Source organism: Salmo salar, chromosome 13 (genome assembly GCF_965601325.2).
Source record: "Salmo salar chromosome 13, fSalSal1, whole genome shotgun sequence".
Classification (NCBI taxonomy): Eukaryota; Metazoa; Chordata; class Actinopteri; order Salmoniformes; family Salmonidae; genus Salmo; species Salmo salar.
In genome coordinates this window covers 94,233,476-94,249,268 of record NC_138303.1, presented here as the reverse complement: position 1 = coordinate 94,249,268, position 15,793 = coordinate 94,233,476, and the positions used below count along the sequence as shown (strand labels likewise).

Sequence of the window (15,793 nt, the reverse complement as noted above, 5' to 3'; positions counted from 1 at the left end):
ATTATCCCAGAAACCCTAGACCCACTCCAATTTGCGTACAGCACCAACAGATCCACAGATGATGCAATCTCTACTGCACTCCACACTGCCCTTTCCCAGCTGGACAAAATTAACACCTACGTGAGCATGCTATTCATCGACTACAGGTCAGCGTTCAACACCATAGCGCCCTCAAAGCTCATGAATAAGCTAAGTACCCTGGGACTTAACACCTCCCTCTGCAATTGGATCCTGGACTTCCTGACGGGCTGCCCCCGGGTGGTAAGGGTAGGTAACAACACATCCACCATGCTGATCCTCAACACAGGGGCCCCTCAGGGTGAGTGCTCAGTCCCCTCCTGTACTCCCTGTTCACTCATGACTGCATGGCCAGGCACGACTCCAACACCATCATTAAGTTTGCTGATGACACAACAGTGGTAGGCCTGATCTCCGACAATGACGAGACCCTAACCCTATAGGGAGGAGGTCAGAGACCTGACCGTGCGGTGCAAGGACAACAACCTCTCCCTCAACGTGATCAAGACAAAATAGATGATTGTGGACTACAGGAAAAGGAGGACCGAGCACGCCCCCATTCTCATCGACGGGGCCGTAGTGCAGCGGGTTGAGAGCTGCAAGTTCCTTGGCGTCCACATCCCCAACAAAGTAACATGATCTAAGCACACCAAGACCGTCGTGAAGAGGGCACGACAAAACCTATTTCCCCTCAGGAGAAAGCCCAAAAATTGTCAAAGACTCCGCCACCCTAGTCATAGACTGTTCTCTCTGCTACCAGACGGCAAGCGGTACTGAAGCGCCAAGTCTAGATCCAAGAGGCTTCTAAACAGCGTCTACCCCCAAGCCATAAGACTCCTGAACAGCTAATCAAATGGCTACCCAGACTATTTGCATTGCCCCCCCTTCTATGCTGCTGCTACTCTCTGTTATTATCTATGCATAGTCACTTGAATAACCCTACCTACATGTACATATTACCTCAATTACCTTGACACCGGTGCTTCCGCACATTGACTCTGTACTGGTACCCCCTGTATATAGCCCCGCTATTGTTATTTACTGCTGCTCTTTAATTATTTTTTATTTTTAGGTCTTACTTTTTTTGGGGGGGGGGTGGATTTTCTTAAAACTGCATTGTTGGTTAAGGGTTTGTAAGTAAGCATTTCACTGTAAGGTCTTCAACTGTTGTATTCAGTGCATGTGACAAATACAATTTGATTTGATTTGTCAAGATTGCAAAAATATTACAAGAAATCTAGTGATGTGATTGATGTCATTATCGCTCTGTGAATGATTGACAGTTAAGTGTCCTCTCCAATCCCAGCCAACAGAACCGTGGCCATGGTTTCTTCCGTTTGATGCTCGACAACAACGCAAGTTAGCTACTCCCTTTTTAGGTTACTGATGGAGACGTCATCATGGTCCCGTGTGGCTCAGTTGGTAGAGCATGGTGTTTGCAACGCCAGGGTTGTGGGTTCTATTCCCACGGGGGACCAGTGAGCTTCTGCTAAATGACGTAAATGTAACCAACAAGTTGATACTTCGTAATGGTAGGGACTAGCTAACTAAATGAAATGCAGACAAGATATCACAGGTTAGATATACCACATCAAACAGTGATGATAAATCACTGTGGTTGTGTTATCTTCTAGCACATATGCTACTTTAGTGTACCAGCAGCAACAAGGCGGGTGGGTTGGCTGGCTAGCTGATGCTAACAACACAAACCTTTTGTACTGAATCTCAACATTAAACTCTAATTTCATTCAAACATTATTCTTGTACACATTATTTGAGTACACTGTTCAGCGATTGGCTGCCTTGGCATTGAAGTATGATGTCATGGTCCACTCCATGACCCGTGTCACAGAGACCGGCAACATCAGCAAGTATCTCCCTGGTCAGAGACAACAGGACACCACTCATTCTAACCTCAAACTCAAAAGTAATTCTAAGCCTCCAGTCTGAAGTGTCCTAACCATTGAACTTGTCTGTTTCTCTCTCTTAAAGTTGGATAAAGTGAGCTGTGACCTGCTTAGAGAGAATGTTCCTATTGAGCCTGTGCCACCTATCACCTGGAAACCTGACTGTGTTGAGTGATTGCTGTGCTTAATCCCGGAGATAGATGCAATTACACACTTCACCTTTTTCTTGTGAGATACAATCTATTTTGGAGATTCAAAGCAATCTGTGTTAAGCACTGTGCAAAATTGGATATCTGTCATAACTTTCCCTTACACCCTGTAGTGGTTCTTTGGTTTCTGCAGTATCATGAAGATGGAGCTCGGATCGAGGTAGCCTTCCGTCTCTACATCCACCGTGCAGACAACAAGCAGACAGAGGACAGATGTAAGATCATTGTCTGCCACACAAATGTTATTCGCTACTTTGTGTGCACGTCAGTGCCTCGCGTCAACCGACAACTTCCTAGGAATTGAGTTGCATTGATTTTCACAAGCATAGCTCAGCTAATGCATAGTGAGTGATTGTCCTCAGTGAGGTGAACATTCAAGAAATGAATTGATTACTGTAAAGGTGTGAAAAACAAAGATGATATGCTCTGTATAATCTACTAGTTGATGCTCAGCAGTCTCTAATAATCTAGTCCAAGGTCCTGGTTTCCTATGGTAATGTTTTTAATAGGGACATTTCTTTAGGCATTGATTGTGAGGGCAAATGTTCTTACAATATGGAACGGTTTCTCTTGGTTGATCCAGGGCTCTGCAGTTTCCCACAGAAGGTTGGCTGCGTCTGGGCCTGAATAACGGCAGCATCACCTGGATCACCATCAGACCGAGTGGCAGGGTGGGACTGAGGATGGGCGACTCGGGCTTTATGCCTCCTGAAAAACTCACCCGCACCAGACACTCCACCACTATTGGCTGACCCCATGTAACCTGACCTTCTGCTGCCACATCATTTGAAGCAAACATTTCTCCTCTATAAGATAGTTTTGCCCACATTGGGAATCATTCTTTTGACTATAGTTTTGTATGGAAAAACATTTGGAATAATGTACTTTACAGTATATGTTCTTAGTAAATTGATTTATTTGATCATGCTTATTACATTTTATGAATAAACGGTTATCTGAATAGAGTTATAATCATTGTTCTTGTGTATAGGTATAAATTAAAACAATTTAAAACTCTCCAAATGTATCTCTGGAATAAGGTAATAGTGATTAACAATATAAAAGCATTATTTGAACATTTCATATATAAAGCATCTTGTATACACACACATTACATAGGCACTGGGAAAAGTGTACACTCCATTAGGTAACTTCAAGTTGAAAGTGTAATCTGTAGCTATGCTATTCGCCAGAAGAGAATGCTTGCATTGAGGACATGCATGTAGGCAGGCAGCATTAGTGCTGTTGATAAGGTAATAGTGTTAAGTGGAGCAGTGCCTTGCATAGAACAGCCGAAAGAGTTGTACAAATGGAAACCAACACAAGGGTAAAATAAGGATTGCCTGGGTTATAAAGTCAGTTGTTAGACTATGGACCTGCTGTGGTGGTGCAGGATGTTGGCCAACTTTCCCTTTTGTATGTGCAACACCACCTTCAGATCCTGGGACGTGACATCCTGTTTTCTTGTGGTTTCCCTGGGTCAGTTTGGGGAGCGGAAGAGAGTCCTGCAGAGGATGGTCTGGGTGTAACAGCTCTGAGCAGGAGTGTGGGGGCCTGGGCTGCAAAAGCTGAGCCTGCTGGGAGAACAGTTTGGTGTCCCAGTCAAGCTTTTCCTCCTTGTCGGCCTTGGCCGGCTGGAAATACACAACATCAGCAGAATGAACCACCTGGAGCATCGAAGACAATACAGGTACAAGTCTGTTGACACAGCATAAAGAAACGGAATAGGTATCTAACTCACCTTAGCCACTGTGAAGAGGGATAGGCCATAATGGTGTTCCTCCACCTAGTAATGCAGGGGTTTCTCTCAGGGTCAATCTCCATGTTATTCATTGCAGGCAGGACCTCACTGTCCAACTTGGTGGGACATTCCCTGCAAGAAAGATTCAAAGAACATTGGTTAACACATCCTTGGGTTACCAAAACAAATGCTGCAGATCATTTTGACAGGTTGACTGATATAATTTACTGTTACAGTAAATATAGACTTACCCGTCCATGAACAGTTCCTGTCTTCGTCTTGTAGGGGTGTCGGTTGTCAGAATTGTTTCTTTCGAAGCGTCTCCTTTCGTGGATTTGTAAGATACGCTAGAGGATCCTGAGCCTCTACTTTCTCTTCTCCCGTCTCGCCCATCTCTGGGACTACCTGGGCACTCAGAGTCTGAGCCCTCGTCTGCTGTCAGATACTCCTCTGAGCTGGGGTTGGAGAGCTCCTCCACCTGCCTCTTCCCCTGGCTCCCCTCCCAGGTCCTCCAGAAACTGTCATCCCCCAGGCCCAGGCCCTCTTTCCTGGGTACAGAGGGAGCCAGACGGCCCTCAACACTCTTTACCTCCTCCTGGTCCTTCACTTGGACAGAGCCATCCTTTAGGCTAGATTTCTCAAACTATGGCAGGAGGTTACACACAGGAGACTGGGAACTTTTCTCCTTTGATGGAGACCTTCTGTCATTCAGGATGTTGTTTATCAGGACATGGCTCTGGTTCTGCTCGTCTGGAATGACATCATCAACCACATGATGAATTGTAGATTATTTTGGGGGGATTTCCCACTATAATTTTAAGCATTTAATAATATGATGTTATCACATACAATCCATGTTTCTAAGGTTTGTTGTGGAAGTGCTTACCTTTGGCGGGGGTTGATGTTTTAAATCCAGCACCAGTCCCCTCTGTCTTCCCATATCTTTCTAGGGGAGGCTCAGTCTGGTCCTTCCTATCCAGATACTCCTCCAACCTCCTCAGTCCCTCCTCTGTAGACAGGTCAATGAAGCTATCCAGGAAGTCCCAGTACTCTGCCCAAGGATGCCCCATGTCATGTGCAATCTCCCTGACAATGGGGATCACTCAGATAATATACCACTGTACTATGTCTGTTCCCTTTGGGACCCAAATGCTGTTTTGTTTAATCCTAATCATGGTAATTTGCCCACTGTCGTTATTATTATTCTGTTCACTCACCTCCCCACACGCTCTGCTCCCCGGTCAGGGTCAGATTTGAGAATACAGTGGAAATACTCTGCTCAATCCCTGGGTGGAGTTCTCCTTAGTCTGTGGAACTCATCTGCCTGGAAGACAAACAGTTACTGGCTTGTAACGTTTAGAGACATAGAATAGTGGAGGTGCATAAAGATGGCGGCATCCATGCACTTACCACAAAAGCCTTGTTAGCTAAGTTCGCCATATTGTACATTACTCTTCCTTACTCTTTTTTTGTATCAAAATTGACATTGTATGCATGATCCCAAATTCAGCTGAAAGACTCCAGCAGACCAAAAAGTAGATTGTGCTGATTTATTGACGCATGGTCATGCGCCATAGTTTAAAAACTCTGTGGATCGTGCTAAAACAATGAAATCATATCTAAATTCTGACAGCCTTATGTACCTTCACCATTAGGGGTAAATTGTAATACCAATACTCCAAGTTATTGAGAATGAATATGATTTCAAATGATGCTGTTACCTTAGAAGGACTGAGTGGTCCCACAAAAGCTTTCACAGTCATGACTGGCTCTATGGGACTCCCGACCACTGCAGATCCCAGCGAATTAAAATCCACCTCCAATGGGCGTGGAGACCATGGCAAGCCAATCACAGGCTGGAAGCTGTTGTTGGTATCCCTCAGCAAGGGAACATAGCGCCGTTCAGTGTCAGCAAGGTTAAAAGTTAGCAATGTGTTCACAAGTTGGAATTTGCACTCACAAAACGGTGTTATAGCCAGCATTGGCAAACATTTAAACTTACCCTCCAAATATTCCTTGATTTTCTTTTTTATGACAGGGGTTTTGTTTTTCCTCTCGCATATCACCTGTAAAAGCAGTAATACAACTATTTAGTCTTCTAAAGTGTTCAGTTTCTGGCATGAAATTCATGGGACAATACACCTTACTGAGCAAAAATGGAATGCTTAAGTGTTTAAGTGCAAAAAAAGCGATTCTGTATTTCATAGCTTACACTAGAGGGCTTCTGGTTGTACTTGTTCTGCCGCTGTTTGTCAGAACCAGGATGACAACACAGCATGTTGACCACGTCTGGACATCCAAACTTACAGGCAAAGTGAAGAGGAGTTTCATTGATCTGCAAAAACATCACACACATTCAGCACATCGTATTACTACATTTACACACTTTAACTCAAATTAACAGACTACAATGTATGTGTGTATTGTGCCGACTACCTGTGTATAACACAAATACGGTTCATATAAGTTCTCACTGCTTTGCCAGGTGTGTTGAGGTAGCGGATGCGTTGGTGTAACATGGCTTCCTGGTCATCAGGATACATGAGTCTCATGAAGTCTGGACTCTCCAGGGTGTCCAGGAGGAGCTGGACCATCCCAGACTGGTTCTCTTTGGCCGCCCCATGCAGGACATTGTAATGGCACCCTTCCTACAAACATGAAGAGGGTGAGTTATTTGACCACGTGAGATAATGTGAAGTACCTTTCTGCTCTCATGGAGATGTTAGATGCATGAGTCATATGAACCATACATGGACGATGGTGGGGTTGTCTCCAGATCCGATGAGGTAGCGTGGGTTGGCCCAGACCAGCCTGCTGAAGGCTTCCTTGTCCCCCTTCTCCACAGCGTTCCTCAGCTTGGCTGTCAGGTCTTGGGTGCGGGGGCTACGGAAATCATTGGCCCTCTCCAGGTTCACAGGTGAAGTTCCCCCTGCGATAGGGCTGCCTGGGAGGACAACAGTGTTGTTGTATGCATGTTGATCAGTGTGGAGTGAGTAACTCACTCGAAAAACACTTTTCTTGTTAATTTTACATGACACAAAAGAGGTGAATGATCCATCTAGCTCTCTATCTATATAGTGGCTCTGTATTAGATACAGCTATGCTATGAAGCAGACATACCTATATGGACTACAGCTTCCAGCACCCTCTGGGGCCCGCCTGGCTGACTGAAGGGCTAATGTCGTTCATGCATTTTGAGAATTTCTCAGCTTCCTCTCGTGTTGAAAAGGGCTTAAACCTGGACCCTTTCATTGTCATCATTGCTCTCAGAGCTTTCTTCCGGTCCACATATACATGGACTTTGTCTAGCGGAGGGGGGGGGGGGGGACATAGAGCCATTGAACTCAGACAATCTATCATGCACTATTCATAGTACAAAAAATAGGTCTTACCATCAGCTACCACTGACTCCTCCCAATGAGGACATACACCATAGTGAACAAGGGGATGTGCTGGTTCATCCCATTCCTCTGTCTCTTTACCCTCCTCTGCTGGTGATTTGAGTCCCAGATTGTGGTCAGTTTCTACTCTGTTCGTTGTGGGTCCATTAGACTCTGTATTGGAGGAGCTACCTCTATCAGTCACCCCTCCATCCCCTCCTTGCTTCTCCAGGAGGGCTCTGGCCAGCTTCCTCTCAAAGATGGCTCTTGTAGTGGGGGTAAGGGGGCCACACTTCAGCCCTGCTCCGATAATCTCCTGCCGTAGTTGATCTGCACTCAATGTCTGCAGCCTGCTCATGACTTCCTCCATGTTTCTGTCAGTACCTAGGATAAATAAATGTGGCATACCCAGAGAAGTCATGTTACATACTACATAAGAATATAGTCAAATGACACGCATACATCTTCGGGGAAAAAATACTACTAATTCACATCAGAAATTACACTTTTAAGTTGTTGTTCCTGGGCTTAAAACAGTAGATAACCACGTCAAACAAAATGGTACACATCGTGTCATAGGCTACAAATAAGATGTGATTCAACCACAATATGCATGAATTGGAAAAACGATAGTCTACAACAGAACATACTTAGCTACTATACATCATTGTAGCCTACGCATGTATCTTTTTTATATGGAACAGGGTATTCAACCAGGGGTCCGCGGCTCCCTAGGGGTACGTAGACAACATTTGACTGGTACTGTACATTCCGTTGTAGACAATCCTTTTGCCAATGTATGCAGGTACTGCAGGGTGTCCTCGAAAACATGAAAAAGTAAATATATATTTTTATGAATGTTGGTAGTGTAAAGGAAATCATGCTGCTTGCTTAGTGAATACCACTTCCTCACGATTCAGCCAATACCTGGAGCGAACTCAGACCTCTGCCTTGCTAGAACACGTGACCACTCTCTTAGAAGAGTCTTACCAGTGGTGCCACAAGACACTTCAGGCTGAGGAGTAAGTTTCACAATAGACATGTTGAATTGCATACCTACAGTAGAAGAGAGGAGAATATCTTATTTCTGTCTTAGCTAAATAGGCTATGTTTGTGCTTACACTTCCTCGTCTAATTATTTGGGAAGCCTTTATTAACCAGGTAGGCAAGTTGAGAACAAGTTCTCATTTACAATTGCGACCTGGCCAAGATAAAGCAAAGCAGTTCGACACATGCAACAACACAGAGTTACACATGGAGTAAAACAACATACAGTAAATAATACAGTAGAAAAATAAGTCTATATACAATGTGAGCAAATGAGGTGAGATAAGGGAGGTAAAGGCAAAAAAGGCCATGGTGGCAAAGTAAATACAATATAGCAAGTAAAACACTGGAATGGTAGATTTGTAGTGGAAGAAAGTGCAAAGTAGAAATAGAAATAATGGGGTGCAAAGGAGCAAAATAAATAAATAAATAAATACAGTAGGGGAAGAGGTAGTTATTTGGGCTAAATTCTAGATGGGCTATGTACAGGTGCAGTGATCTGTGAGCTGCTCTGACAGCTGGTGCTTAAAGCTAGTGAGGGAGATAAGTGTTTCCAGTTTCAGAGATTTTTATAGTTTGTTCCAGTCATTGGCAACAGAGAACTGGAAGGAGAGACGGCCAAAGGAGGAATTGACTTTGGGGGTGACCAGAGAGATATACCTGCTGGAGCGCGTGCTACAGGTGGGTGTTGCTATGGTGACCAGTGAGCTGAGATAAGGGGGGACTTTACCTAGCAGGGTCTAGTAGATGACCTGGAGCCAGTGGGTTTGGCGATGAGTATGAAGCGAGGGCCAGCCAACGAGAGTGTACAGGTCGCAGTGGTGGGTAGTATATGGGGCTTTGGTGACAAAACGGATGGCACTGTGATAGATTGCATCCAATTTATTGAGTAGGGTGTTGGAGGCTATTTTGTAAATGACATCACCGAAGTCGAGGATCGGTAGGATGGTCAGTTTTACGAGGGTATGTTTGGCAGCGTGAGTGAGGGATGCTTTGATGTGAAATAGGAAGCCAATTTAACTTTGGATTGGAGATGTTTGAAGTGAATCTGGAAGGAGAGTTTACAGTCTAACCAGACACCTAGGTATTTGTAGTTATCCACATATTCTAAGTCAGAACCATCCAGAGTAGTGATGCTGGACGGGCGGGCTGGTGCAGGCAGCGATGAAGAGCATGCATTTAGTTTACCTTGTATTTAAGAGCAGTTGTAGGCCACGGAAGGAGAGTTGTATGGCATTGAAGCTCGTCTGGAGGGTTGTTAACACAGTGTCCAAAGAGTGGCCAGAGGTATACAGAATGGTGTCGTCTGCGTAGAGGTGGATCAGAGACTCACCAGCAGCAAGAGTGACATCATTGATGTATACAGAGAAAAGAGTTGGCCCAAGAATTGAACCCTGTGGCAACCCCATAGAGACTGCCAGAGGCCCGGACAACAGGCCATCCAATTTGACACATTGAACTCTATCGGAAAAGCAGTTGGTGAACCAGGCGAGGCAATCATTTGAGAAACCAAGGCTATTGAGTCTGCCGATGAGGATGAGGTGATTGACAGAGTCGAAAGCCTTGGCCAGGTCAATGAATACGGCAGCACAGTATTGTTTCTTATCGATGGCGGTTACGATATCGTTTAGGACCTTGAGCGTGGCTGAGGTTCACCCATGACCAGCTCTGAAACCAGATTGCATAGCGGAGAAGGTGCGGTGGGATTCGAAATGGTCGGTAATCTGTTTGTTGACTTGGCTTTCGAAGACCTTAGAAAGGCAGGGTAGGATAGATATAGGTCTGTAGCAGTTTGGGTCAAGAGTGTCCCCCCCTTTGAAGAGGGGGATGACCGCAGCTGCTTTCCAATCTTTGGGAATCTCAGACGACACGAAAGAGAGGTTGAGCAGGCTAGTAATAGGGGTTGCAACAATTTCGGCAGATCATTTTAGAAAGAAAGTGTCCAGATTGTCTAGCCCGGCTAATTTGTAGGGGTCCAGATTTTGCAGCTCTTTCAGAACATCAGCTGACTGTATTTGGGAGAAGGAGAAATAGGGAAGGCCTGGGCGGGTAGCTGTGGGGGGTGCAGTGCTGTTGACCGCGGTAGGGGTAGCCAGGTGGAAAGCAAGGCCAGCCGTAGAAAAATGCTTATTGAAATTCTCAATTATAGTGGATTTATCGGTGGTGACAGAGTTTCCTATCCTCAGTGCAGTGGGCAGCTGGGAGGAGGTGTTCTTATTTTCCATGGACTTTACAGTGTCCCAGAACTTTTTTGAGTTTGTGTTGCAGGCATAGACCCGTGCCTCGCGGCTCAGCATAATCGAATGCGCCCTGTGTGTGTGGCGTCATTCAATTCAATGTGCTTTGCAGCTCGATGGCATTTTCATTCACATAATCAATAAATAGTATAATATTAATTATTTAGGCTACGACACATACTTAGGCCGACCCAGTTCTCACAATAGCTGCCCCTGTGCCCCATAATCGATTGGTTTTGATACACTTAACGTTAGTGCTGCTAGGTGTACATTTCCATTGCGATTGTAGCTAACGTTAGGCTACCACAGCTAACTTTTACCTAACTAGCCACCCTAGCTAATGTCATGATGTCAGTTGATGACAGTCTCTTATAGTGGCTGTAAAGCCAAATTACATTACGAGCCAAACATTTCTTTAACTTAAATAAATTGACCTGTAGACGTTCTTGAATACATTTTGTAATCAGTTAAATTGATATCTTACTTCAGACTCGTGCTTGTAGTGCTGATCTATTTTTCCAGACTGGGCGGTCCACATTCCAGTCAACCAGCCTTGGTGTATTTGAGATGCATAATCTCGTAAAACTAGTTGTGAAGTGAAGTATGGTTGTGAGAGGCAATGTAAACCAGCAGGTGGCAATGCCACAGACAGAAGGGGGTTAGTTATAAATATATTTGTCAATACATTTTCAAAGAATTGCATCGGATCATAATTCCAATTTTGTTTGACCTTTATTTAACCAGGCAAGTCAGTTAAGAATAAATTCTTATTTTCAACTGACGGCCTACACCGGCCAAACCCAGGCGACGCTGGGCCAACTGAGCACCGGCCTATGGGACTCCCAATCACAGCTGGTTGTGATACAGTCTGGATTCAAACCAGGGTGTCTGTAGTGACAGCTCTAGCACTGACATGCAGTGCCTTATAGCATTGTGCCACTCAGGAGGTACAATTTGAAGATGAAAGTGGATTCTCAATAATACAGAAAAGAAAAAAGGCACAATGAACACAAATGTAGATATAGTAATTTTTTTAATGTTTATATAATTTGTATAAGCCTTCTCTCAGAGATAAAGTGTATGATAATACAACTTCACCTCTCCACTACATGAGACCAGGGGGCTATTTTCCTCCCCATAGGTACTGTTGAGTACGGTACTCATATTGTTGAACTGTATGTGATCGTCTGAGAGATGGAGCAATTTGAAGATAATGTTTTTCCACAATTAGTCTCTTTGACATTTCTGAACCTCAGTCATAATGTCTCTGCTGACCCTGTTACAGATAGTGCTATCGGGGTCGCCTCTGACCCCTGCTGGAATTTAATTACCCCTGCACCACTCTTCCCCTTTCATCATGACAGAGCTCAGGGGAGCCAGTGGCATGGGGTGAGAGAGGAGATGCTACAGAGAAGTTCATTGGTTCACTCGCCTCTTTCCTTCCGCCTGCCAGGCACAGATGGTATTCTTTATTAGTGTCAGCGCCAGGTTCATTCCGCTCTGATGAGGACACTCTGTAGAGGGAGGGGGCCTGCCTGACATCCTCAGCAGTGAGAGAGTCAACCAGCAGCTAAATGGCATGACTGAGATAGGATGTAGCTATATGGGAGTTGGGAAAGCACAGGGGGTCTTGGTTGAGAGTATCTTTTAGTGAATAGACCTGAGTCTAAACAGTCTGTGAACATATTTTATAGTGTTATATCCAGGCTGCATCACATCCGGCCATGTTTGGGAGTCCCATAGGGCGGTACACAATTGGCTCAGCGTCGTCCGGGTTTGGCCCGGGGTAAGCCGTCATTGTAAATAAGAATTTGTTCATAACTGACTTGCCTAGTTAAATAAAGGTTAAATAAAATGTTTAAAAATATATAGTGTTGATCATTCAAACTGAGCAGATGTTGTTTGCTGTATTAAATAAATATGAAAACAATGCCTAACAAATATAATTTGAGCATGAACATTAACCAGAATTACAAAAATGCCATATTTGGATCCTGGTTTGGCCTATATTCATATTGGCTTTTGTAACACCAGTTTTCCAATGTGGAGAGCTAACATGGTAATGCAGTGATTAGATTATCATCATGCTTTATAGTTTTGTATTGATTAATATAAGGTCGAAGACATCTGTCTCAGCCTTTCAGGGTAAATGTAATCACATAGATGGTTTTCAATCTAGATTTCATTTTTCCTCCATTCCCTAAAAGCATTTCACAGATTGCACAGACAGCTTCCGCATGTTGTTTCTCTTTGTTATATTTGGCAGACAAAATGTATCCATATTTGCATCCCTCGGTGTGTCCCCTTGGTCATGCTATTGTTTTTGCTAAGCGGCTCCCTGGATTAAAAATAATCTCCATCTCTCTCCTTGTTGTTTCTCTTTTAGGGGGATTAAACATCAACATTATAATCAAGATGATGATTTTTCACTGCTTCATCAAGCATTAATTGAAAACAAAATGTTCTGTTTATATAAAGCATTTAAGCTGTGTGTGTGTGTGTGTGTGTGTGTGTGTGTGTGTGTGTGTGTGTGTGTGTGTGTGTGTGTGTGTGTGTGTGTGTGTGTGTGTTAAATCTTGCTAGCTAGAGGAACATTTAACCCCTTTTGTCTGACAGAATTATAGCTCAATTTGAATTTCTCAATCTCTTTATACAGAATTTCACTTCATGCTAAAATTTCATTTTTCATGGGAGACTAGAAAATCATATGATTTACTGTACATTAGGAAGAATAACTGTAGTTTGCCAATATAGCATGGATATATTTTACATACTATATTGTAAACATGTTGACATACAGTACTGCTGCAGAATATTTTTGAGTGAAAGGGGAGAATTAACATCCTGCAAAATTACTGTTTGAGAATGGTAATCTAATCTAAATTTAAACATAGCGAAACACGTTCAGATGAGTGACTGCCCTTTGAGTTTTGCCGTTGAAATTCACTTAATGCTCTCTCTTCCTGGTTGTGGTTAATTGCTTCATCAAAGACACTCTGCTTTTGAAAGTCATTATTTTCTAATGAAACATCAAATAGAGGAGATCAATTTAAAAAGGAAACTGAAATTAGAGGAATATAACCACATTGTGGATTGATTCCACGAAGTAATTTTAAAACTTATCTTAAGAGTACATTTTCTATTTCTAATTAGGCTGGTCATACACTAATTCTATCATTATCATCATGCTGGTGTGGGGGTCTTTTTCGGTGTCTTTCTATTGAACCATTTCAGACTTTGAGAATATATTACAATGAGGGTGTATTATTCCCTGTCTATGACTGATGAATGAAACTTGCAGTACTATCAGTAAGAACTGCAAAAGACGGTTTAACACAAATTAAGTAAGCCTAAAAGAATGAGTACATTATCATTATCTTTTAGCTGAAGAAAATGTTCTGTATTACTGTAAAACATTCATATGCATAAGGAGTCCTGATAGACTAAATGCGGAGGGGCCCTTTCCAAATTATTCTGCTGTCACAAGCTCAAGGGGATGAAAGTAATTTCCCTTTGATCGATTAGCTAATTTATGAATTAATTAGTGTGTTTTGCATTGTTTAAGGCTGGCAGCAACAACAGTTACTGGGAGAACATTTCTCCATGTATTTTATATCATATAAGACAAGGGGTTGGCATGGTAACCTCATTTACCATTCAAAGCCCTTATTCATATTGAAGAATGGCACTCAGGGGTATTGTCAAGACATAATTCAATATTCTTCATAAAAGCCGCTGTACGTTCGAGTGGTTATTATATGACACTATGCATGGTAAGTGTCCAATTTTGTCTTAAAGAATACAGATGTCTAATTTCCTTTAGGGCACAATTAAAGTTCAGATTTTAAGTTTGTATTTTTTTATTCATAGGCTAATACGTTTATTGGCTCACACTGTTAGAAATATTCACTGAGGTGAACAGTAGGGCTCTGTGTGCTACAGAGTGAACTGTGATGTTGAATACATGGATAAAATGGCATGGCTGTTTTAAGGCTAATTGAACAACTGCAAATGAAACGATGCTGTGGTCACAGGGTGTTTCTGCATGTCTGAGTAAATAGGAAATGAGGTCACAGATGCAGGATGGCGGGGTATTTTTATTATTTAACTAGGCAAGTCAGTTAAGAACAAATTCTTATTTACAACGACGGCCTACCCCGGCCAAACCCTAACAACACTGGGCCAATTGTGCGCTGCCCTATGGGACTCCCAATCACAGCCGGTTGTAATACAGCCTGAAATCGAACCAGGGTCTGTAGTGACGCCTCTAGCACTGAGATGCAGTGCCTTAGACTGCTGTAGGGGGTAGAAAGCTTAAGGGCAGAGATGGGTGATGCTGTTTTACCTGCAAGCCAGTGGAAGTGGTCATCCCCTCAGAGCAGAGCACACTATCAGCTGCACTCGCAGGAGCATTAGCCTGGACACACACACGCACACACACACACATTCCCATACAGTACCAGTCAAAGGTTTGGACACACCTACTCATTCAAGGGTTTTTCTTAATTTGTTGACTATTTTCTACATTGTAGAAATAACACACATGGAATCAAGTAGTAACCAAAAGAAGTGTTAAACAAATCAAAATATATTTTAGATTTTAGATTCTTCAAAGTAGCCACCCTTTGCCTTGAAGACAGTTTTGCACAGTCTTGTTATTCCCTCAACCTTCCACCTCCATGCAAAAAAAAATCCTCAATATGGTTGAGGAAAGGAGTGTATGGGGGCAGGTATAGGGTCACAAATCGGGGATGGCCCCAAAACCATGCCTGAACCACCTCTGCAGGGTGGAACCTGACATTGTCCCACACAATGACATTGTCCCACACAATGACCCCTTCACATGCCTGCTCAACACAATGAGATGTGCAAAGTTGTAGGATCCAAGTAATGTCATATGTCCTACCACACCATCTTCAGAAATAGCTGCGCACATGGAGATGTTTCCCCCACATTGTTCATCTGCCTACCTCTCTGATGTCCACCTCTTTGATGGGGCCCATGCCCACCTCTGACCTCTTTGATGGGGCCCATGCCCACCTCTCTGACGGCCCCTTGTCCACAAGCTCTTTGATTTCTTCCTCTCCTATCCTGCTGGGGAGATTGAAAGAAATTGTAAGTGTTCATGTAACCGATGTGAAATGGCTAGTTAGTTAGCGGTGGTGCGCGCTAATAGCGTTTCAATCGGCGACGTCACTCGCTCTGAGACCTGAAGTGGTTGTTCCCCTTGCGTTGCAAGGGCCGCGGCTTTTGT

General features: G+C 43.5%; 2 protein-coding genes across 2 annotated transcripts; one reads left to right on the top strand and one right to left on the bottom strand.

Annotated features, from left to right (window-relative positions):
• The first annotated feature begins 1,404 nt into the window (after positions 1 to 1,404).
• LOC106568247 (serine/threonine-protein phosphatase PGAM5, mitochondrial-like) lies at positions 1,405 to 2,886 on the top strand. Its single transcript, XM_014138418.3, has 5 exons — positions 1,405 to 1,440; positions 1,798 to 1,900; positions 2,009 to 2,091; positions 2,268 to 2,398; positions 2,718 to 2,886. Exons 1-5 carry the CDS (start codon positions 1,405 to 1,407, stop codon positions 2,884 to 2,886), a joined length of 522 nt encoding a protein of 173 aa, XP_013993893.3.
• Positions 2,887 to 3,614: 728 nt separating this feature from the next.
• On the bottom strand, positions 3,615 to 7,625 carry LOC106568248 (ankyrin repeat and LEM domain-containing protein 2-like). The gene is given in 13 exon segments (XM_014138419.1): positions 3,615 to 3,768; positions 3,876 to 4,007; positions 4,127 to 4,423; positions 4,574 to 4,625; positions 4,762 to 4,961; positions 5,093 to 5,199; positions 5,597 to 5,779; positions 5,879 to 5,941; positions 6,088 to 6,210; positions 6,350 to 6,523; positions 6,626 to 6,815; positions 7,012 to 7,180; positions 7,268 to 7,625. Coding segments are annotated over 13 exon segments (2,202 nt in total).
• Positions 7,626 to 15,793: the final 8,168 nt, after the last annotated feature.

Coding starts and splice junctions, on each gene's coding strand:
- LOC106568247 (XM_014138418.3), top strand. CDS start 1,405: ATGGAGACGTCATCATGGTCCCGTGTGGCTCAGTTG. Junction 1,441..1,797: donor GGTCCCGTGTGGCTCAGTTG/GTAGAGCATGGT, acceptor ACATTATTTGAG/TACACTGTTCAGCGATTGGC. Junction 1,901..2,008: donor CATCAGCAAGTATCTCCCTG/GTCAGAGACAAC, acceptor TCTCTCTCTTAA/AGTTGGATAAAGTGAGCTGT.